At 35.9% G+C, this 23,341-nt stretch overlaps 1 protein-coding gene across 2 annotated transcripts in view; it reads right to left on the bottom strand.

Moving 5' to 3' along the window:
• NUCB2 (nucleobindin 2) overlaps nucleotides 1–23,341 on the bottom strand; it is a 29,360-nt gene that overhangs the window by 5,221 nt on the left and 798 nt on the right. Inside the window, exons 2-12 of one of the 2 annotated variants that reach the window (XM_061999234.1) lie at nucleotides 13,637–13,780; nucleotides 12,843–12,950; nucleotides 11,449–11,575; nucleotides 8,040–8,143; nucleotides 6,251–6,436; nucleotides 5,523–5,613; nucleotides 4,064–4,122; nucleotides 2,489–2,581; nucleotides 1,395–1,484; nucleotides 688–864; nucleotides 283–364 (exon numbers count right to left, since the gene is read on the bottom strand). In XM_061999234.1, the coding sequence (XP_061855218.1) occupies nucleotides 283–364; nucleotides 688–864; nucleotides 1,395–1,484; nucleotides 2,489–2,581; nucleotides 4,064–4,122; nucleotides 5,523–5,613; nucleotides 6,251–6,436; nucleotides 8,040–8,143; nucleotides 11,449–11,575; nucleotides 12,843–12,950; nucleotides 13,637–13,780 (1,261 nt within the window). The remainder of the gene's footprint in view (nucleotides 1–282; nucleotides 365–687; nucleotides 865–1,394; nucleotides 1,485–2,488; nucleotides 2,582–4,063; nucleotides 4,123–5,522; nucleotides 5,614–6,250; nucleotides 6,437–8,039; nucleotides 8,144–11,448; nucleotides 11,576–12,842; nucleotides 12,951–13,636; nucleotides 13,781–23,341) is intronic. The other variant, XM_061999235.1, reaches the window with a different exon arrangement.

The following is a 23,341-nucleotide window of genomic DNA, read 5'->3' as shown; positions in this document are numbered from 1 at the left end:
ATATCTCAGATCTTGGTATTTTTAGACTGATAGGTACAATGCCCATTTCATGCCTTGAGTTAAAACTCTAGATTTTCCTATGGACTTCAAAGCCCTGAGATTTCAGAAATACTTCAGAAGAGTTCCATACTTCACTCTCAAGGACAATTTAGTGAATCTCTCTACAGAGATCATTAAAGCCACACTATGTTAACAGTTTCAACAGAAAATAAAGTTTTAACAACTTTTACATTGGAGAACTTATGTTAAAGTTTGTGTATCTACACATAAAGAGACACATACGGGGCTGGAATTTCAGTTCTCCAGCTGGTCCTGCAGGAGGATTTCCCTGCTGTAGTTTCTTTTGTTCCATCTGTTTTACGACCTGGTGAAGAACAAAAAAATGACAGTTGAAAATCTGAAATCTGTCAGCTTCTTCTGATGTGTCACAGATGAATATGCTTAAAACAAAATTTGCAGTCATGTAAAGTCTTTTGTAATTGGTATACTACTGAGTAGAGATGCTTGCACTGTTTGCTACAATCCTAAATACTAGATTACATTTTGCTGAGGTACCATTAGTTTATAATTCAGCTGGGAATATATGAGAAATCAAGGTAAAGAATGCTCCAGAGTCTGGGATTGTCAGGGGCCATCACACACGTAAGGGTAAAGCAAAGGGGGAAAAAAAAAAATCTATTCTCATACATGTACCTGCTGAAGCTCCTGTTTCTGAGCTTGAAGCTGGTCATGCTGCCTCTGTAACTCTTCCTTCTGTTTTTGAAGCTCTTCTGCCTTCTTTCTAAGTTCATCTTCCTGCTGAGAGATATGATTTTCAAATTCCTTCAGCTCGTCCTCAGTGAAGAGCTGCTGTTGATCTAGTGTCTGCAAAAAAATACACAAAAATGTGAATACTTAGCCAGGAATGCATCTATTTTTTTTATTACCTTCCCATTGAAAATATTATTAGCAGAACTATACAGTTCACTAAACAACCTTCAGAATTATCATCAAAATACTTATGACATTGTAAAGAGTTAGTACACTCTTTCTCATCAAAATTCTACAGATTTAGATGGTAGGAGAAAAGATTCCTCTTGTTTCCAGCTGAACTCTTCCCTTTAAAGAGATTCATAAACAAAATGTCCACTTTCTGTTTGAAAAAGCATGTGTGAAAAGCTCTTCTGGATACCACAGGGTGGCGCAGGGCCTTTTCTGTCTGTGCACGGAGCACAGAGATTACATCTGCGTTACATTTGTCTGCTATATTTTGTACCTTACACTCAGCTAAGGCACTTAATCACACATGCACCAAAACAGAATTGAAAGAAAAGCAAAGGTCCATGCCATTTGGTTTCCCGGTAAGAGCAATGGTAATAGTACAGTATGTTGCACTTGGAACACATTCTTGTTACCTCCCAGCTATCTGGCTCCAAAAATTCCTTTTTTTCTGTAGCTCGCAGGAACTCTTCCAAAGTCACCAGCCGGTCTTTGTTGATGTCAACCTATTTGACAAAAGAATTACACTCAGCCTAAAGAACTGGACTGGTGGAGCTAATATTTGTGTTCATCGTGCAAATATCTTCAAGTATAACCATTTTATTTTTAAACTGTTCCATTTTCAAGAGACTGACTGCAACATTGTCTGAAAACTTCTCTCACAAGCTTATACAGCTTAAAAATAGAAATAAAAAGTAAACCCACACATTTTACTCCAAAATTCATTGGCTTGCTTTATTTGTGGTCAAGCCCCAACACTAATAGTGGAATGCAAAAATATCTTTGAGAAAAATGTTTTGTAGGTTTCTGGTAATAATTTTGTAACTGTGAGTCACAGTAATCTCCACTGTTGGATGGGGAGGTTTTAAAACACAAAAAATTCCCCAACTGAATTGTGTCAGAATCTTTCAAGGGGAAGGGAGGAAATGCTTCCCTTTATGACTAACAGAAGACCAGGCTTGCTCCATTCCTCAAGCTTAAGGAATATAGTTGAATACAGAAAAGATACAAGTGAAAAATACAGTGGTTCAAAATGTTCTATTCCCTTTCCTCTGTCTCCTGAGATGAGAACTTATCAGAACTAGTAAAGTTATTCACTGTCATATGTGATACCTTGAGCTGAGCCCTCTTCAGAAGGGACAAAAGTGAGACATATGAAAAGACATTGCTGTGCTCTCTCCTCTCTCCTCTCTCACTTAAATCTTACCCATTCGCCAAGTGCAAAAGCACATTTAGTCTTTCTTATTTGACACAAAATTCATAGAGAACTTCTACTGAATCTCAGTATCTGAAAAATATGGACAATTCACTCTCTGAACTTGCTAAATAAAAACTAGCCAACATACATTGATATCAGAATATGAAGACTGGGCTTAAGAATTGTAATTTTGTGTGATTCCCAGCACAAACAGCATTCAGTGTGACAGGTCGTCCCTTTCTGCTGTACTTGGGTCAGCTCTTCACATTAGGAGGACCGTATTTCTTGAATAAAGGAAATCATCACCTCTACCTCATTCATTACATGTTCTCTCATTCTCAGTCTTTCTTCTTCCATTTCAACCATGTCATCCTCTTCATTTTTGGGATCATACACTTTTTCTAGCTGAAATATAAAATTAACAAACGTTACTTTAGAGAATGGGCTGCTCATTCAAATGACAGAGCATATTTGATACAGTAGTACAAGATGTTGCTAAAAACATCAGTTCACCATTTTTCCCATACAGTAAGAGAGCGTGTATGTAATTGCCCTCTTTTAGTATATAAGCAACAAGTGAGACTTTCATTGCTAAAAATTAACTTTTCAGTTAATTCAGGTAGTCTGTTAGAATTCAGTGCTGTGGACATTACAGTGAAAATGCATAGTCTCATCCCACATTTGATTCAAAGCAGGCAGAGTTCCACATGGTTTCTAGAAAAGGAGAGAGTTGATATTTTTTTACCAGAGCATGGAGCCAACAGTTTAAGCATTCAGGATATCCCAAGACACATTTAGTGCTTAATTTGATGGTCCATTTCTCTTCCTGCACAATGTCTTTCTGGTAAGTTCATGGTTATTTACTTCTACTTAGCTTTTTTAGTCATTTAGTTTCATTTGCTTAGACGTAGGTAATTTCACATCTACAGAATGTTTTTCAACCAAAAAAACTGCAAAAGTGTGGGACATATCTGCTAAATAAGACTGCCATATCTCTTCATTGTCTCAGAAAGGATTATGGCAAAGTATTGTTAGAAGTCTGCATCTGCAACTTTAATTTCTTCAAAATTTTACAATAGTTTGAATTTACAAGCTTTTGCATACAGCTTTCATAGCACATTTCCTCCTTGACTCATGAACTCCTGAAAAAATTCTAAGATTAGATATTGACAACCATACTGAATCTTTGAATGGGAAGTTCAGGGACTTTTTTCTGCTATACCTAAACAGAATCTACTGGAAAAATTAAGACCAAGGTACTTCATTTCCTCATTGATTCTGCAATTCCCATCACGGCAGAATAGTACTCTGAGAGGCAGAGTACTAGTATTTGCGTTTTCACAGGCAACAAACTAAAATTTAAAGAAACTAAGAGCCCATCTACTTTATCAGATATACATCTGCTCCAGACTAGCCAGATATAAAACATGTGAAATTTCTTCAGCCACTTCCACAATGTGCTGTCATTGAGCCAATTCACACAAGTGCGACCCTTATCCTCTCAACAAGTTGACTTCTTGATGAGTGTCCAATGAGCACAGGTACTGAGCTTCAGAACCTAAACCAGGCTGCATCTAGTCAGAGAAGAAGTGCAGCTCTCTGCATTGCAATTTATACAGATATAGTTATCCTGCAGATTAATTATAAAATCTCCAACAAGATAAACATGAAAAACATGAGCACCAAGTCCCTGGTGTCTGAGTCCTAGGCTTCAAATACTTTTACCCACCGAACTGTTTTTTCACTTTTGTGGAAACATTAAAGATGCACAAAACTTGGCACGAACACTCTAATTTGTAGTCCAAAGCCTCCAATATACTTTGAAAAAGAACAGACATCTCTAGAACCGTTTCCTGAGATAAGTTAAGCTTTTGAACAGTTTTTTACCTCTTTAGTAAATAGGGCTTCTAATTCTTGCTCATCCAGGAAACCATCATTATTGACATCTACAAAAATAAACATTGGAAATGCAAGCTGAATAACAACAAAAAGCAATACATAGATCTCAATGAGTTAAGCATCAGTATACACATCTCATGTAGATTAAAAACCTCATTTAACAAGATGGTGGTTACATAAGTCATTTTTTTTCCTGTTTAGGTTTTTGTCAGGCACTGGCTGAACCACATTGCCATTTTTGGCTGGTTGGTTGAACAAGTCTGGAGCACTCTCCCTACTTCTTAGATTACCAAACTGAAACTGGTCACAATCCGATTGCATAGAGTGCAACTGCTGAGAACACGTTGTCCCAATTTAACAACTAAATTTGTAAAAAGAATTAAGAGCAACATAAATCTGTAAAAAACTGTTAACCAACAGTAGGACTTTCAACAAACCAAAATTATTTGTGTGAAAATCTATATAAATATGCAGTGCTTGTGATCACTATGAAATGACTTTTCATAACTAATGCAGAGAGAATACTTGATAACTAACGATCCATCTTTTATCTTACATTCTACTCTGAATATTGTTATACTGTCTCTGAAATTAAAAAAGAATGTATACATCAAATAAGTGTTACGCAATATTTCTTTTTAATTACGTTAAGTTTTTAAGCTTCAAGGCAAGACCTTATTTCAGCTATTTCTGGTTTTGTAACATTTGCACAAAAAAAAGATACCAAAATTTTTCAAACAATTATCTTTCAATATCACTTTGGGATTACTCAAATTCTATGTACTGTTCAATCCTTTACAGCCCTCTGCCAGGCAGGACCTGCTTAAGCACACTTTATTATGAAGCATTTAACAATAAGGTTACACATTTATATTATCATATTTAAAGCAAAATGTCCATTGAGATGTATCCTCATCTCTGCTACTATTTTACTTTCAGTGTGTACCTAGCTGCACACTGCTCAGAAATATAGAGGCAAGGCTGGGGGTTTTTGTTTTATTAAGGGAATCTTGCAACTTTTGAAGAGGCTTGGCACTTCTATTACTACTACAAAGATACAAGGTATCTGGCACTTCTCTGCAGAGATGATGAGAAAGCAAGTTTTCCCACACATACTTCTGAGTATTTACTCCTGATATGTAGTGCATAAATAAAGTTACAGATATAGACAGCCTTCTAGGTACCCACAGTTCCTTAAGGAACCACTCCTGGTTATTGGCAGTATGTTTTTATGAGTGGTTAAACAAAACTCTGTTTTCAACTTTTAAACACCATTTAAAACTTGGCTATAAACTTACAAACAATAACATGAGTATTTTCTCCTCTGTACTCTTCAGATTCATCGAAACTGCTTGAGGTATAAGATATCATCCTAGCGTAAGAAAATCTTGCCCTCAGCAAAAAGTAACAAAGTCACTTGTTCATTAAATTAAACTAAACCTCTTACCGTGTAACTTGAAAAATGTTTTGGGGTCAAATTCATTAGGATCTAGTCCATCTGCTTCTTCCCACACCTCTTTCAGCTGATCTTTGCTTCCCTATAGATTGGTTACAAAGAAAAACTATTCAAAAGATGATTGTCACTTTTCTGTATTACCTTTGCTACATTATCTCTGAAAAGCTTTATTTTTCTGATTAGTCATCTTGCAAATGGCATCAATGGAATTTTCTTTCATTCTTTTCAGTCAGGTCTAATACTTTCATTAGACAGAAACACATAGGGGAAGAGGGAGTCTCAGGGAAATGCATATTCTGTGGAAAGGAACACCTATAATTATCAGTCATGACGACACAGACTCACCTAGAAATAATAGCTGAAGGAAGTTAAATTAAGTTTGCCTTTTCTAAAGCAAAGGGTACTATGATGGCATTTGTTGCAGGCCAGAATAGCATGAAGGCATCCCTACAGTTTTGAATACCATTTTGGCTTCTTCTTCATGAGTTTTACTTTCTTTGTAAATTCTGCCAGCAAATAGCATTTTTATTCAGAAAAAAATTGGGGTATATATAGTGGGTTTTGTAATGCTCTCAGCATTGCTCCCACACTCTGCTCTCATGTCAATAGGAAGAGGCAAATGCTGAGGACAAACAAGATATACCCTTCTCATTATTAGCCTTTTCTCTCTGGAAATGAAAGCTTCCACTCAGTCATGTAGGAAGAGACTGTGGCCTTACAGGATGGTGAACTTTAGGGTGATCTCCATGTTTTTTCTTCATCTCCTCAAATTTGGATTCTTCTCGCTGCCTCTTTTCTTCATCCAGTGTTTTTAAATATTCCCTCCTCTCATGTTCTTTCATCATCTCATATTTCTTAAACTCCTCATGGCGTGTCTTATCATAGTTTTCCAGGTCACTTGTAGCCTAAAAATAAGAATTTATGTAGACATATGATTATGCTACATTATTACATTAACACATACAGCATTAAGATCACGGTATTGTTCAGATTTGTGGGCAAGGCTGGCCATATTGCCATTCTCAGCACGTGGCAGTGATACAGAAACACCTCTCCTCACTTTATTATCTTCACAGAAGTTCATTTGCATGGGTTCAATTGCTAGGTAACTTTTGCAACTACACAGTACTGTGTCTTTTCTCATCAATTGTTAATAATAACAATTGACCCAATTATTGAGTTAATAATTAATCAACTCAAGTTAAGTAAGTCCCATACTAATTAAGTGCAGTTTCAAATAGTACCATTAACTCCTTGATTACTTCATAATAAAAATACTTGTAGCTTATCCTACAGGTTAAAGAAAAAAGTGCCAAAGTAATGGGAGTTAGTTTGCAGTAGTTTAATAGATTAAATCAAAACCTCTAATTATAAGGAGAAAAAGGGTGTGAGGGGAGAATTTCTGACCAGTACTTCTATAGAGTTCAGAGATGTATCATTTTCAGACAGCTCAAAATATGAAAGGATGTTTTGATGCTTTTCAAAGTAACATATTTATACCTCACATAGTCTCTCTACTATTTACATTTTAGTTTTTAGATCCAATGTACTTTTGCAAAAACAATTCCAAAGCAAAGACCTCCCCCATTGCATTCTGTCAGTATCTCAGACGAGAAATGAGAAAACAAAAGAAAAAACTAGAGAAAAAATTGCTTCTCCTAGCCAACCAGAATTTTCCCAGAAGTGATGCTCAGAAATGGCCAGAAACTTTATAATATCTGTATAAAAATAATTCTACAGAAAAGTGAGATAAAGTGCACAAAAATTACAAAGAGCTTGAAATATACCTTATCTTTCAATTTGTTTTGAAAACATAAAAACTGTCAAATTCTCATGTCAGACATACAGTGCTCTCTAAAGCATATCTGAGAGAAAAGTCTTTTATATCCATGAAGTGTATTTTTTCTAGCAATGGAAAACAGCCATTCCATATTTAGCTTAACTGCACCACCTTAATAAACATGCACCGAACACTTCCACACACTTGTGGTTGATAGACATTCAATGTCATGCCCAACAATGCAATTTCTAATATTGATATCTTAAGTTCTACTACGCTGTGGCTTTGCAGCTTGACCTAAATATACTGAATCCAAAATTTAAATGGCTAGTTTAGGGATGGTTACTTATGTCACCGTGAGACATCTAAATAATTTATAAATAGAAATCAGAAAATACCATTGAGAAAAATGTAACCCAATCAAAACTGTATTTAATCTAAAGGCTCCCAGAAAAGTGTGTTTTATTCCTGAAGTTGTTTGTACTGGCACATGATTGCAAGTCCTGTTAAGGTGCCACTCCAAAATTTATGAGCTCTTTAGCATAAAGCACACTGACAACAGTTTTCAAGTGTGCAATGGAGACAACTGATTTTTCTCTGAAAATGCAAACTGTATGTCATTTATAAAAAAGTGGTATGTATAAAAGGATTTGCCTTTATGAGAGGAAAAAAGCATAATAATTAATACTAAAAAAAAAATCACATAGTAGTTTATATTTAGCACTCACTGCTTTGATCAACATATCTAAGTCTTTAGGTTCAAATGTGTCAGGATTCTGGTGGTTCAGGTGCTCAAACTGCTTAAGGAGTGCCTGATGGTCTATGCCGGTGTCTGAAAAAACAAGGTACAAATGCAAAACATTAAAATAAGTTTGAAATGAAGTGAGTTCAGGAACTAAAAAATTTTTACATGGGAGCTTGTTCTCTGTATGTACCTGAGGCTCCCTGAGGACTGTATAATTTTTTCACTGTTCGAGGAAATTATAGCAACACTTCTAAAGTTGCTTCTCCTAAAGGAGATCAGCAAACTTGATAGCAATTCAGTCTATATTCCTTCTGATGTGTCAGTGTGGCATTGCACATGATAATTTAACGTACACAAATTGAAGCTTTTGTTTCAGCAAGGCAAAGTACAATCAATTTGAGCTTTTCTGTATATACATGAAGTTCAGTGCAGTACCAAAGTTAACAACTTGCATCTTTTTCCTGAACTGGGAGAAGCCTGACTCTTCTATTGCCCCGTGCATTTGCAAATTACTTCCACCTGGCTAAAAACATATGTACAATATGGCATAAAATTATATCAAATCAGACAAGCAGATACTCAAATTTCATTTTTGCCAAACAAGAAGTGCAAGTCAGGGGAGACTCATATCCTGTGTTTAAAAGCTGAAAACATTTCTCTCTTAGTTATTACATGAATGATAGAATCATAGAATGGAAGGGGTTGGAAGGGACCTGTAGAGACCATCTAGTCCAACCCCTTCTAAAGCAGGTCCACAATGCACATTACACAAAGCACTAACAAAATATATTTATACAATAGGCTTTTCTAGCCGTTACCATGGTTTCTGACTGCTAATGCTAGATAATAATGCTATCTTAAGCAGTATACTCTTTGATATGTTATGCATTACAATTTTGACAAGCTTTTACTAGATGGCTTAGCAAAGAATATTTTGTTTGTTTAAAAAAATTAGGAAACACAAATTTTGTTATTCTTTGGCAAACTATCCCTTACACTCAATGTTGTGTTTGTATTATAACAAAACAGTAAACATTGCCTGGGGTGGATTTCAACCATCATTCCCCCCTGGTGAGATCATCATTTCTGTTGAAATATATGGACTGTAGCCTGGTTTTGAAACATTTTTAGAAGTGTAATAATAGGCTTAAAAAAACCCAAACATATAAACAACAAAAACCAAACAAAATCCCAGACCTTGAACCTATTTTCTTTTATTTCTTATATTTATAGGAAAAGCCTCATTCTATTTTACAGTATTCGCTTGCCATATTACTGTCATATTATTGTCAATTCCTAATATGACTGTCCCATACTGATCAGTCTAGTAGGATCTTGGTGAAAATGTTTAAAACCACATCTGGATCAGGACTGAATATATGCAGAAAATAATCTCAAATCTGCTGGTTGTTTTTTTAAACCTGATCCATCCCAGAGGGAAGAAAGTGGGGGTTTATGTGCTTTTTTGCTTTTTTTAGATCAGATGGAAGACTAAGATATTAAGTGCTTTTATAGGGAAAAGATTTACAGAACAAATAAAAGGAAATCAAACAGCTCTGCCTGCTGTTATTATGAAATGTTCTTTTGTGTATATTGCGAGATGTTGCTCAGGTGTACAGATGGAGCTGTATTTTCTAGGTAATTTGGCCATACTTCTTGTATGTGATGTGACGCACTCACTGGCAGGGCCGATTATGAACTTTACAAAATGTTTTCACATCTTAGTAGTCATCTGGATATTCTTGTTCTTTCATAAATGTAAGATCTCACATATACTGTAATAGATGTGATCTGTTAGGGGAATTATTTTTCTAAAGAACACTGTGTTGGTTACTCCTGATTTATGTGAGCAGAGAGGACTAAAAGTAATCATTCCATTAAACTATTAAAAAAATGAAAAATACACAAAATTACCATGTACATGATAAGGTATTGTTAGCTGCTGTCAACTAGCTCACTGTGAATGTCACCACAACATTACTAGGCTGCCTGCCTGCAACAGAAGCACAAGATTGCACTCTTGACAGAGTCACCTAAGGAAGATGAATACAGGCTCTGGGTGGTATGTGAGGCAATGCACTGGGGAAGGCATCTGTCAGTCTCCCTGCAAGTCTGCACTGTCTAGCTACCAGTGTACTCTACTCTTTAGACTCTATCTTACCTTAAAAGACTGCAAGAGACATAAAGGTGATCTGATGCATTCATATATTAATATATGAATATAATATAATAATATATATTGTCTATATTAATTATACTATGCTAACACCTAAAACTTCATTGGAAAGGTACTACACTGTAAATATTTTTTTCCCCAAATTAATCTGATGCTTTCCTCACCCTAGTAACATTCCCATAAACAAATTTCCACATGAATATTTCTTCATTCTACTTACCACTTCTCAATTCAGATTAGTCTAGAAGACACATCCTTACACTTGGAGTATTTTAAACTGACACATTACCTACTGAGTTCAGTGAAATCCGTTCCCATAACTTGCAACAGTTTTTAATAATAAAATAATCTACAAAGGCAAATTAAGCCCTTTATATTAGAGCTTCTTTGTGAAAAAAATTCAGAAACAAGATCATACAGTCCATCATTAGGATCTTTGTTTATGAGGAACTAATTATCTTTAAAAAGAAACCACTAATAAGAAAGGTACTGAATTCATTCTAAAGGCAAACTTTAAAAATTCTTCAGTAATAAGAAATCTAAAAGGGTAGCACTATTTCCCACACAAACGTACAGCAGTCTGACGACAACAGTCACCAGAAAACTGTATTCATTAAATGAAACTGCCTGAGTTTGTATGATTTAATTAGCAATTACAAAAATGCTATGGAGAATTTTTTTCACTCCAAATGTTTTTCTTTCTACAGGTGCTTAAAACTTTTTAAAAAATCTTCTAAATCAAAATACTTCACTCTTGTTGTAAGTCTGTACAGTAACTAACTGACAGAAAGGGAGCTTAAAAAAAGGAAAACTCTTATGTTAAGTGACTGAAAAAAATTGTCATATTCTGCCCTGTAAAGACATGAAATGCTGTGTCATGTTGTATTCTTAAACATTACTATGTTACTAGTTCTCAGTGACTCTCAAGTAATCTGTAAATTGATGTTCTACAAAAAGAGGCTGGAAAGGGATTAGAAGTATCAGAACAAAACACTGCCAGAATCAAGTTTAGTTATTCATAGAATACAGATGGCTTTTCTCCACAGTTTTCTATAAAGCCAGGTCTTTACTGGCACTAAGCCAGCTCAGAAAGGACACTCACTTTCAACTTACAGTCACTACTGTTGACAACAAACACAGCACAACTGCTGGAGTTTGGCACCTCTCTAACACAATTCCATCTGTTAACTCACCTAGTTAAATTTTGTATTCTTACCTTGAACAGAATCCATTTTAGCTTTAATTAACATTCTTAATCTTGCCACCTCTTGTCTTTTTAGCTCATCCAGCCGTGTTCGCACATGGTGGCTTACTAAATCAAGCTCTCTGCTTAGTTTTCCACTCTGTCAAAAACCAAAAATTATGTATAAAAATTAGAAGAAAATAAGTTTTCCATTAGACATGAGATGCAAGACAGTGGACTAGTGGCAGTCTTTGGCAATACTGTAGTCCACACTATAAGAATCTCAAATTTTTTTCAAAGAGCTGACTCAGTTCTTAAGCCTGTGGTTACAGAAAGAAATCCTAACAGCTTTCTCAAAACAGAATTTCTAAGCATCTTGCTCCTACAAAGAGTAAAAGCATGATCGTGAAGCAGAAATACCTAATAATGCTTAAAAAGTGAAAAAATTCTTAATCAGATGTTCTCACACTAGTTCAAAAGAGCTGTAAGATGCACACAAAGTGCTGTGTTTTCAGGTACAAGCACAGCCACAGTCACCAATGTGTACTGCAAGAGTATTTATAAGGATCTGGAAATGGATAGTGACCTTCAAGGGTTATATTAGATGTAAAATAGAAGAAAAAAAGAGCCAAAAGCTGCTAATGGCAACATGAGGGATTAAAGGAAATGCAAAAGGCAAGATCTCCTCTTTAAGGCTGTCACTTTAGACTGTTTCCTACCTGTCCCTTGCTGAATTTCTAGCTCATAAAGGGGAATGAAGAACAGCCACCACCTAGAGCCAGAAACTGAAGCAGAGAGGACAAGAATGTAGTGAGGTTTTGGAAAGAGTGCTATGTGGAATGGCACAGAAAGAAAGGACAGTAGCAGAGAAAGCCAGAGGTCTCTTTCATTCCTGCATATACTTTTACCTCAACTCCTCAACTCTACCACAACTCCTCAATTTCCCCAGACTCTAAAATCTGTATTATAATTCTCCTCTCTGTCATCATATTCATTTGTGACATGCTATCTTTATCTCAAAAGGAAGATATATTTCTATGTCCAAAACAGTGTTCCAAATTACTCAGCAGGCATCAGCAAGTGAGAGCTATGCTTGCAGCTGTTTTGATGTACATGAAGGTTCACCTACCTGTATGAAGTGTGAAATTGGCTTTTTAGCAGACGAGCAAAAGGCAGAAACTATGCATTCAAGTATATGTTGTTGGGAGGCTTTTTATGCTATAGGATATTCTGTAATGAACAGAAGTTCAGCCATCCCATGACTAAAGACAAAAATCTAGTACTAGTTAAATACCTAAGTAAATAAAAATTAGATTATATTTAAGCTCACAAAAATTGAAAGAAGTACAAAAAAAGAAAAGGCAGAAAGAATAGTACATGCATGGCTATTGAATTAACCTTAATTTAACTCTTTTTTTTGTACCTACCTTTATTTCCTCTATGTCAGCAGTCTGGAGTTTCTCCCTGAAGTGCTTATCTGTTTCCAAAACATCTATTACTTGCCTCAGATATTCATCATAGTAAAGTCCTGTATCCTTCAAAAAAAGAATGTGAAATTCAGAAAAGGACATACTACCAAATATTTCATTTTGTTTAAAGGCAACTGTTAAACTGAAACTCAAATGTCAGCAACACAAACATTACACTCTCTTACATATATTTGTTTTTTCCCATTTGCAACTTTGCTCTATAACAAGTTATTCTCAAAGAATCATAGAATGGTAGTGTTGGGAGGGACCTTTCATTTGTTTCAGCAACTGACTAGGAAGAAGGAAAAAGTGTTTAGGAATCCATGTTATACACATTAATCCATGTAATCCATGTTAACATAGTGTATTTTTTTAAAAAACAATGCACTTAATTCATTACTTTTCTATTTGAAACACTAAATTGGCATCACTGAATGGAATTTCCTAAGCCACTCAATCACTTGAAAGAAGTCTCTCCGGAACAGTAAGTAGTTCTTATCGTAAGCTGGGGAATTCCTCGTATGTGCCACCTCATCTTTCACAGCTCAGAAAAAATAATAAAAGGAAAAAAAAATTAAATAGAACCTCACCACAGTAGATGGTAAACTGTATGACAATAGTGGCTAATATTAGTTTCCTTCCTGCAAGGAACTCCAGTAAAGACCACCTAAATTTCAGGAAGTTGAGTGTGCAATAGCCAGGTTACTTACAATTAGGAAACAAAATACTTAATTAAATTCCACTACACTTACTGGATTTTCTACCTTCTCTCCTTCTACATGTCCTTCTCCTTTGATTTTTGTCTTATCTATGTCTATAGGTACAGCTTCCAAGGCCATTAGGAGACATGCCATCAGCAAAAACCACTGTTGCGGCAGGACAGATAGCCACTTCATCTGAAATGAGATCAAGTAAAAAAATTAACATACATTATGTAACCAGACTGTATTGAATACAGTTTTTTTACACTCCTACATAGATACTTCTAATAATCAACTTTCCACATGTTCTATTGTTCTCACGGAAGACTAAAATTTAAAGAATTAAATACAGCTTTACCTTTTAATGGTCACTATTACACAAACAGATTTTCTCAGATTACCTTACATTTGTGTAGCAAACCTAAGTCGTACTGTGAACGGTGACAGGTTTTTAACATGTTGAGGTATTATCAAAGGCCCTGCAGAACAGGTGGGAACATCCAATACATTTCTTTGGGATAGCCAAGTGTTGTGTAACTAATACTGATGTTTCTACTCTGATCACATCTTTGCTGAAGTTATCAGCAAACTCCTAAAGATAACCATGGACACTGAATCAGATCTTAGTGTGGTAATGCCAGTAGTTTACAATGGAGTAGTTTGCCTAATTTAGAGTCATGATTCCCTCCAAAATTTATTTGCAGGAAAAATATTTTGCAATCCATGTATAAATGTATAAAGAGATTTTGAAAAAAAAGCATTCACAGTACCTGAAATCACTAATTAAGTTAGTCCCCCCTAAACTTTCTTTGGTGTCTTATATGGGACTAACCAACAGATAGTTTGATGACCACCAAGCACTGTGAGAGTTCTTGACCTCTGTTTTCTCCTCTATCAAATTTGTTTGAGAACAACTCAATTAATTTAGAAACTGATAAAATGAAAAACAGTGCAAGTACAGGAAATTCAGCTAAAAAAGGTAATGATGGTAGTCCAGCACCTGACAGCAAAGTCAGGCTCTTGACACAATTCAGCCTATGACAGTCTACAATCTCTGGAACCTCTACAAAAAGCCTGAGTAAACCGCAAGGTTATGTAAGCAATATAAATCACCTTCTGGAAAGTGAAAGTTGCCAGTCAAATACAGTCTCAAGTTAGCTTAGATATGTCAAAGAAAAAGACATAATGTTCAAGAAATGAGCACTCAAATAAAAAAATATACGTGCTACAAGGAGAAATTCCGTACAAGTGCTTTAACTACTCATGAAAGTAATTCTGTCAAAAGTACTTATGTGTACCAGCAGCAAATCTCCTTTTTTGAGGGGAGTGGTGAGAAAGACAAACTAATTACAATATCACTGCCAGTTCTCACTACATGCTCTGGTACTCAACAGTGAAGCATTACTTTTGCTTGGATTTAACTGGCCCTTTACTATGACAATAAATGTAGACAATCATACCCATTTAATACTAAGCATTGTCAACATCCTTTATTCAGATAACTGTTATATAAATAGAAACACTCTTACTAAGAAGAAAACTGGAAATTCATATAAGATGTGCAGAGGTATTTGTTCTTTTGTTGGGGATAAGGGAATAGCTGGAGATAAAAATATATCCACCTATCCATCTTTTGGTTTATAAGTCAAAGGCTCAAGAATGACAAGAATTCTCTGAAAATGTTTTTTCTTAATCATACCTTCAATAAAAAGAGGCTAAATAGATTCTGCTCAGTTATGGTAAATATATGTCATTTTCATTTTAAAAATGACTAACATCTGATCATTATCAGATACGGTACCAGGAGCTCTTGTTGCTGCATACATATTAAGCATATTAGATTCGATACCAGCACTACTGTCAGATCCACAACAGCAAGTCTCATTAACTTTGCTTAGGTCATTTCTTTAAAATAAGCAAACACACAAACAAAAAAAAAAATCCAAACCCAGGCTGACTTGCTGAAATTACTAAATTAATTTCTACACTTCTACACAAGCTGTTGGCTTGCAGTGACTTTGTAGAGCTGATGAATAAAGGAGTTAGTTACTCACACTTTTAAAAACACCAAAGTTCCAACACTTCAGATGTTTTTAATTACAGAGTATTGATTTATAAATGCCCTGCCTAGTTTTGTGATTTAAACAGGATTTAATCACCAGAAATGATCAGGGGATTATAGTATCTTTCTTATGAGGAAAGGCTGTGGGAACTGGGGCTGTTTAGTCTGGATGACACTGCAGGGGGATCTCACCCATGTTTACAAATATCTAAATAGTAGGTGTCAGGAGGTTAGGGCGTCACTTTTTTTCTGTTGCATCCAGTGACAAGGGGTAATGGAAAAAATCTGGAACAGAAGAAAGCCTCATTTAACCAGAAGGAAAAACTATTTTACTGTGAGGGTGAGGGAGCACTGGCACAGGCTGCCCAGGAAGGGTGTGGAGTCTCCTTCATTGGAGGTTTTCAAGAGCCATCTGGATTCATTTCTATGTGACCTGATCTAGGTGGACCTGCTTTAGCAGGGGGGTGGACTAGATGATCTCTAAAGGTCCCTTACAATCTCTGCCATTCTGTGATTCTGTGAAATGATGCTAACAAACAAATACCCGGTTTTCATGTCTCCTAATCTTGATGTGAGTGCGAAGACTGGGTATTTTTGAGTACTAACTGGATGAGTTCTATAAACTATGATGAACCATGGCAGAGAAGCCAAAAACCTCAAATGCTGCCCATAGTTATGGCATTGATTCATTCTTTGCATATGCCAAGTACTAAAGCAAATACTCGCAATAATGACACCTGATCTTTGATCTTTAAAGACAATCTTTTTAAAGATGTTGATTCACTACTTCTAGTAACGTGAATATTTGTGGAGATGAGGATTGTCAGTTTAGGCCAAAATAGCACACATCTTTAAATTTTCAAGACTTTTTCACTTGCAAATCAAGAAAAACTGGTACATAAAATGTCCATGCTGAACTGAAACAACTGAGATCTAGGAAACCATGTTGGTCTGCCAAACCTCCTATGAGGGAGTATTAATCTCTAGAAGATTTGGGATGGACAAGTGGAGCTATACCATCTTAAATTATCTCTGCAGTAGTGAGCAGAGCTTGTCTAGCAAAAGCTCTAATCAAACAAAGTGTCATTGGATCTGCTGACTTTCTGTGAGATTTGTGCTCATGGACATTTTGGGTTCCCTTGGAAATATCAACGTTTGTAATTACACACTGTCAAGACATAATGGGAAAGAATGGATGATACCACAACATGCTTATCACACCTATTTGATGTAACATGTTGCTCTGAAAAGAAAGTTGTCTACTGCCAATCAAGCAGTTTTGATTCAGGCTGTATGTAAGGTGTTTTTATTGTGCCCTTTTTGACAAAAGAGGCCAAAAAATCCACAAGTATCGGGAAGAATTAAAGGCAGAGATCAAAATGGATTAAAAAAAAATCTCTAGCATGGCAGCTGACTTTGCAGACTATTATGCTTTACATAGTATTTTGTAGTACTTTGAGGAACTCAACTGTTTACACAATCTGTGCTATGACAAGTAAATTGAGAATACAATTATTAGAATAAAAAATAATTACCTAGTGAAGATGGAGTTACCATACTTAGGTATCTTTCAGTCCAAAACAATATTCATCAAAATCCCCTCCATAAAAGCAGGTGACTAAGACACACATCAACCTTTAGAGTGTGACAACTGAGTCACTGAGCACTTTCTACATTGACAAGTATTGGAAGACACCAGGCCCATTGCAAATTCTAACATTAATCAGCTGTAAAAAAAATACGTGATTCTCAAATTCAGCAACTAGAGGGAAGAGTGAGAGAGGCAGGATGAGAGAAAAACTGGTGTTCTAGTTTTTGTTCCACTAAACTCTTTACGATTATGAGTTTGTTCCACTCTCAGCCTGTTTTTAGCAGGAATTCCTGACTTTTGAGAAACCCCTGGATGCCCGTCCTTTCCTAGGCATATTAGGGTGAATCTAGGTGTCTGACCCTATGGGATGTGGTTTCTTCTCTAAAGACTAAGGGCTACCAAGTCAATAGAAAATCCCAGTGCTGCAGAAGAGGAGCAAGGTCAGTTTTAGGCCCTTCACTCCAACAAAGACACTGAGGTTTTGGAGCATGCCCAAAGAAGAGCAATGAAGCTGGTGAAGATCTAGAGAACAAGTCTTGCAATGAGTGGCTGAGGGAACTGGGGCTGTTTCACCCAGAGGAAAGGAGGCTGAGGGCAGACCTTCTTGCTCTCTACAACTACTTGAAAGGAGGCTGTAGTGAGGTCAGAGTCAGTCTCTTCTCCCAAGTAACAAATTATGGGATGAGAGGATAGGACAACTTAAGTTGTGCCAGTGGAGGTTTAGATTGGATATTCAAAAAAATCGCTTAACTGAAAGGGTTGTTAAAACACTGGAACAGGCTGCCCAGAGAGATGATGGTGTTACTATCCCTGGAGACATGTAGATGAGGTCCTTAGAGACACGGTTTTGTGACGAGCTTGGCAACATTAGGTTAGTGGTTGGACTTGATCTTAAAGGTCTTTTCCAATTGAAACTATTCTATAACTCTACGATCATTCTCGTCAGTGGTATGTAACACACAGCACACATCCTCCTGCTATATACTTCCTACTGCTATATACTTTAATAGAAATACAAGTTGTTATGGATCTGTAGAGCTGACTGGTCACTTTCTTAAAGACACAGCTACAATTGTCATCTGGAAATTAATTTAGTCAAATTCCTGTAGCTCACCTACATGAAAATGTAGCATAACTCTAATCTGCTTTCATCAGAAATCAATCTCTGTTTATCCCTAGAAGGATAAACAAACATTTCTATTTGTAAAACATAAAGAGAACTAATCATAAAAGTAGTGTTCTAAAACTAATAAATACTGTAGATGTAAACAAAGCCTGGATCTTAAGCTTTCAGAGAAAAAGAAAACAAAAAACCTGGGTTTGAAGTATTTTTAAAAAACAGAGGGAGGGCTAAAAGAATGAGATAGTCAGCAGAAAACAGAGCCACCAATGTACTTGCATGAACAGGAAAATAAAATTGGAAAAGAGGTAGGCCATCTGCCAGCAACTTTGATTTTGATCCATCCCACTAAAGTTAATCACAAATTCCTATCAACTTCAGTGGAACAGCATCGGATATTTGAATTATAAAGAGCTACAGACTTTGAAAGGTAAGTACAAAATGTAGCTTCTAAAGTTTGTTCTGGAAATATTAACACAAACAGTTAAAAATACCATTAACACAACCATTTTACCAGGTGTTTATAATATAAACCTGAAATTTTACTTTTCATTAACTTAACATCTATTGCCCAGAAAACAGCACAATTCTGGTACTGATAGCTTCATCACCTTCCTAGCTAAGCACAAATATTTTTAAAGAAGTAACATACAATGTCAAATTTTCTAAAACTGAGATAGGCAAAAACATACAGTGATATCAGTGTATAGTGTGCAGTGTCTGCTCAGCACATGATTATGAAGATAGAACAACACTGTAAATGTCTTACTGCCCATTTGCTCTTGCCAAACCCACGTCTACCCATGATGGGTAATGTAAACATAAATCCAGACTTATGGAATACACAAATAATTCTACCCATTCATAAAATTTCATGTGCACCTGCTGTATCTGACATGAAAGTAGCTAAACCTGCGCGAGATACAGTGCAGGCGTGCAGGATGAAAGCAATATTCTCTATAGCTATGACTTTACTGTGACTTCTTATTTTAATGCTGTTCATAAGAGAAGTGAACAATCCTCTTACCCAGTGCTTTATTTAAAAAAAGGAAGAAGAAACAGGAAAGAGAGAAAATAGATGTACTCATCTTCATCTTTCCAAGGATATTCTAACCTCAATAGTAGAACGAGAATATTACAAATACTATATCTGAATCATGTGAAGTACTTTCAGCAGTTTGAGCCAGCCATATCACATCTTGAATCTGTTTTCACCTCTCTGAAACAGTGATATATCTATCTGTCATAGCTTAAATAGAGAATGGGGTTTTCAATTTCTAATATTTTTCTCTATTAAAGATTATTTGCAAATATATAAATTGATTAGCTCATAAAATCTTTTAAAAATACACTAAATGTTTGAACTTAGGCAGAAACAGATTGTTCTTCTGCCATATGATCTGTCTGGAAACACCTGAAATGTCAAGTGTTGCTTCCTCCCTGTTCCTTCAGGAAGACTTGCTGCACACACACTATAAGCCATCATACGTTAACCAGTGCTCCAAGTCAAAGAATCTGTAGTTAATACAACTTCTTCACAATATTAGTCCAATGAGTTAATTGAGTCCAATGAGCTAAAGTGTGGCAAAAAAAAATGAGAAGGAAGTGCAAAAACCTGTTTCAGGTCAAGATGCTAAGCTAAGCCTGTGGTTGTGGTGAAAAAGTTGTTTCACTAGGTCACCAGTCCTCTAGACAGAGGTTTCTCATTGAAGATATGAGCAGAAAATGACATGAAAAGGGAAATGGTTACATGTTATCTTTCAAAATACTGAAACATGTCTGCTTTTCTTTGCAAATGATAATTCATTCCTTTTAAAATATGCATTCTTTTTCCCCCTCTCCCTTCTTTCAGTACGTCCCACCTACACAAGCAGCAACAGTTTTCCTTTCATTAACTTTCAAGCATTTTTTCTCCTCTATTTCATAACTCAGATATTGCTTCTTTTTTTTCTAGCCAATAACTAACAGGATTCAACTTGGAAATTTGTATACAATTTTGTATAAAACAATATTATTTAAGTACATAAAGGCAGCAGAATCCTTTCTTCTCATCCTAATTAATGTGCTTAAATTCTTTTCGTTTGACTCGTATTTGTTACATTTTTCTCACTGCACTTTACCTCCCTCATTCCCTTTACAGTTAAAAGTTGGCTGATCAAACAACTTCTTTCTTCAGCATCTCAGAAAAGACAGTATGCCTCAACTGTGTGTAGCACATTTGCTGACAGAACCTTTCTAAACAAAATACACTTCAGCAGCTGCTTTATTAAATGACTCACCCAAATGCTGAGGGATACTATATAGTAATGCAAACTATGAATGCTCAAGCAGGAAAGAGCCAAGTACTATTTACAATGCAACTGTATGTCCAGAAATAAAGATGGCATACAACCAAAACATATGTCTGATGATGCATCTGCTTAGCTCTGTCCTAAGTAAAGTTTGAAAAGAAAAATGTTGAAAAGAAAAATACAGGTACCCGTACTAGGACTTCAGCTCCCATGCAGAACAAATTACAACAGCACACCTGGAATCTCACAAATTCATTTTGTACAAATGCAAACAACAATTTTGTCAATGCTGGCTTAAAAGCAACCTCATTTCAAACACACTACTATATGCAACCAAAGTATTTGCTCAAACATTAATCTCAAATCAAAAAGTATTTTGATTATTCTAATACGTATTTTGCTCTATTCAGCAATATATCATGATGCTAAGGTAAACATTGAATGACCCAGGTTTTTGAGGGGTTTCTTTTTCCTCTTTGGAAAGAAAATACAAAATAGCTAACAAGAATCAATCCATATCTAATGATGTGGAGCCCGATTTAAAAACATTCAGGCACTTAATGACATTATAACATTTATTTGCATAACTTGCTAATTTAGGAATCCAAATACACATAATTGTCCCACTCTTGTTTTGTAAAGAATATAAAGCACAAGAAATATAATCATGAAAAGGATCTACGTATTTCCTGAATTACCCGACAAAGAATAGTATTTACAACCGAATATTATTAACATGGTTCTAACAAAATGCATTTTAATTCATTCATCCAAATGATATAACATGCATAGTAGCAAAAACTATTGAAATTGACATGAATTTTGCCTCTGATTTCATTTGATTTGTCTTCAGTACCCAGCCATGTTTTTAGCTACATACAAGCATATAGAATCATAGAATGGTAGGGGTTGGAAGTGACCTCCAGAGATCATCTAGTCCAGCCCCCCTGCAGAAGCAGGTTCACCTAGATCAGGTCGCACAGCAATGCATCCAGACAGGTCTTGAAGACCTCCAAGGAAAGAGACTCCACAACTCCCCTGGGCAGCTTGTTCCAGTGCTCCATCACCCTCACAGTAAAACAGTTTCCCTATCCAGAGGGCTTCTTTCTACTATATATCTAACAGGAACTTCAGAGAGATCACTTCTGCTTACTGAGCAATCGAATAAGCAAGAGTATATCTTGCTACACCTTTGCTGCCCAGGACTTCAAATCAAGGCAACACTGATACCAGCTTTTAATGTAACACCAACGGATTTTATCGTTCTTTTGCAAAGTGCCTTTGTTTAGTCAGTATATCACTACAAGTATGAGTCAATATTTTCACACCTCTGACATGAGTCAATATAATAATATTTTATATTTTTTATTATCTCAGAAAACTACTGCTCTCCCCTTTGATGATTACAGATTCAGTTGTATACCTAGTTACTTGGGGGCAGCTTTTGGCAGAAAACCTTTAACTTGGCTTATATGAACCACAAGTTTATTTTCAGCAGTACTATCATCACTACACAGTTCAAGTTATAGAAACTTCTCTTTTGTCTTATCAAAAAAAAAAAAATTATTGTTGTTGTTGATTGGTTTTATTTGCTTGATAGGGTTTCCTTAATAGAATTTCAGATATCAAATATGGCATCTCAAGCTGTATCACAGCATCAAGTCACAAGTAAATTTCCATTAGATGCTCTCATATCCAGTAGGTAATGAAAGTTTTAAGCTGGCAATATTAATTTATAATCTTTTCTCCCCTTAGTTTATGTTAATTATCTTGGATAGAAGCAAAGAAGATTCACATTGTTCTAGTGCAACACAATTTAAGGATACACTTATGTTATTACTTTCTTTTTTTATATATAATTAACTCTCTTATTCTCAAATAAAATATTGCCATCACCCAAAAGATTACAGTACCAAGTAAAAGGGAAAATACATAATCACAGTTAGGAGGTGCTGCATGTAATCAGGTTAATAATTTACAGCCCCTGGTAGATGTTGCACTTTGACTGTACAAGATCATTATGCAGCAGATTACAGTAGAAGAAAAAAGTGGTTCTTCAGTTCCCACAGAAATGTGTGGCTTCTCACATAAAGGTTACAACAAAACCCAGTTTCAAGCAGTCTTTAGGCAGGACTCTCTCTTGTGCTCCTGTCAGAATTTGGGGTAGAACTGCACCAACACTGAGACAAGTGCAAGACTTTAGAATTGTTTAGAGTGGGGAAAAAACAAGATGACAAATGCCCCCCCCGAAGCAACCTCCATTTCGAACTTGATACTATGATGCACTGCTGCTTAACTGCTGCTACTGTAACGGCCTCATTTTGAAAATGCTGGATATTATTTCTCCACAGCAAATACAACTCAAGCAACAGAGGCTTTTTCTCCCTTACTAAAAAGCATTGCCAGACGTGTACTCCATTGCAAACCATAGACATGTTCATTTCATGGAAAAAAAGTTACCTCTATGTAACATGTTTCAACCATTTCTTCTTTTGTAGTATCTTCTGAGTATAGCACCTAGTCTGATACTATTTTACACAGTTCTCTCAGTAGTCCTATCTAGTAAGCATAATGCTGAAGAGCTATAACCTTCTCAGTGGAACCATCCTAGTGTCCTGAACAAAGTGACCTAAGTTTTTCCGGCGGTTGTGCAATTACCAGCTAGTTAGGATTTTGCTGCTGCTGCCAGGTA

Source organism: Colius striatus, chromosome 7 (genome assembly GCF_028858725.1).
Source record: "Colius striatus isolate bColStr4 chromosome 7, bColStr4.1.hap1, whole genome shotgun sequence".
Lineage (NCBI taxonomy): Eukaryota > Metazoa > Chordata > Aves > Coliiformes > Coliidae > Colius > Colius striatus.
The sequence above is the reverse complement of the archived record's forward strand: the minus strand, read 5'-3'. Positions and strand labels throughout refer to the sequence as shown.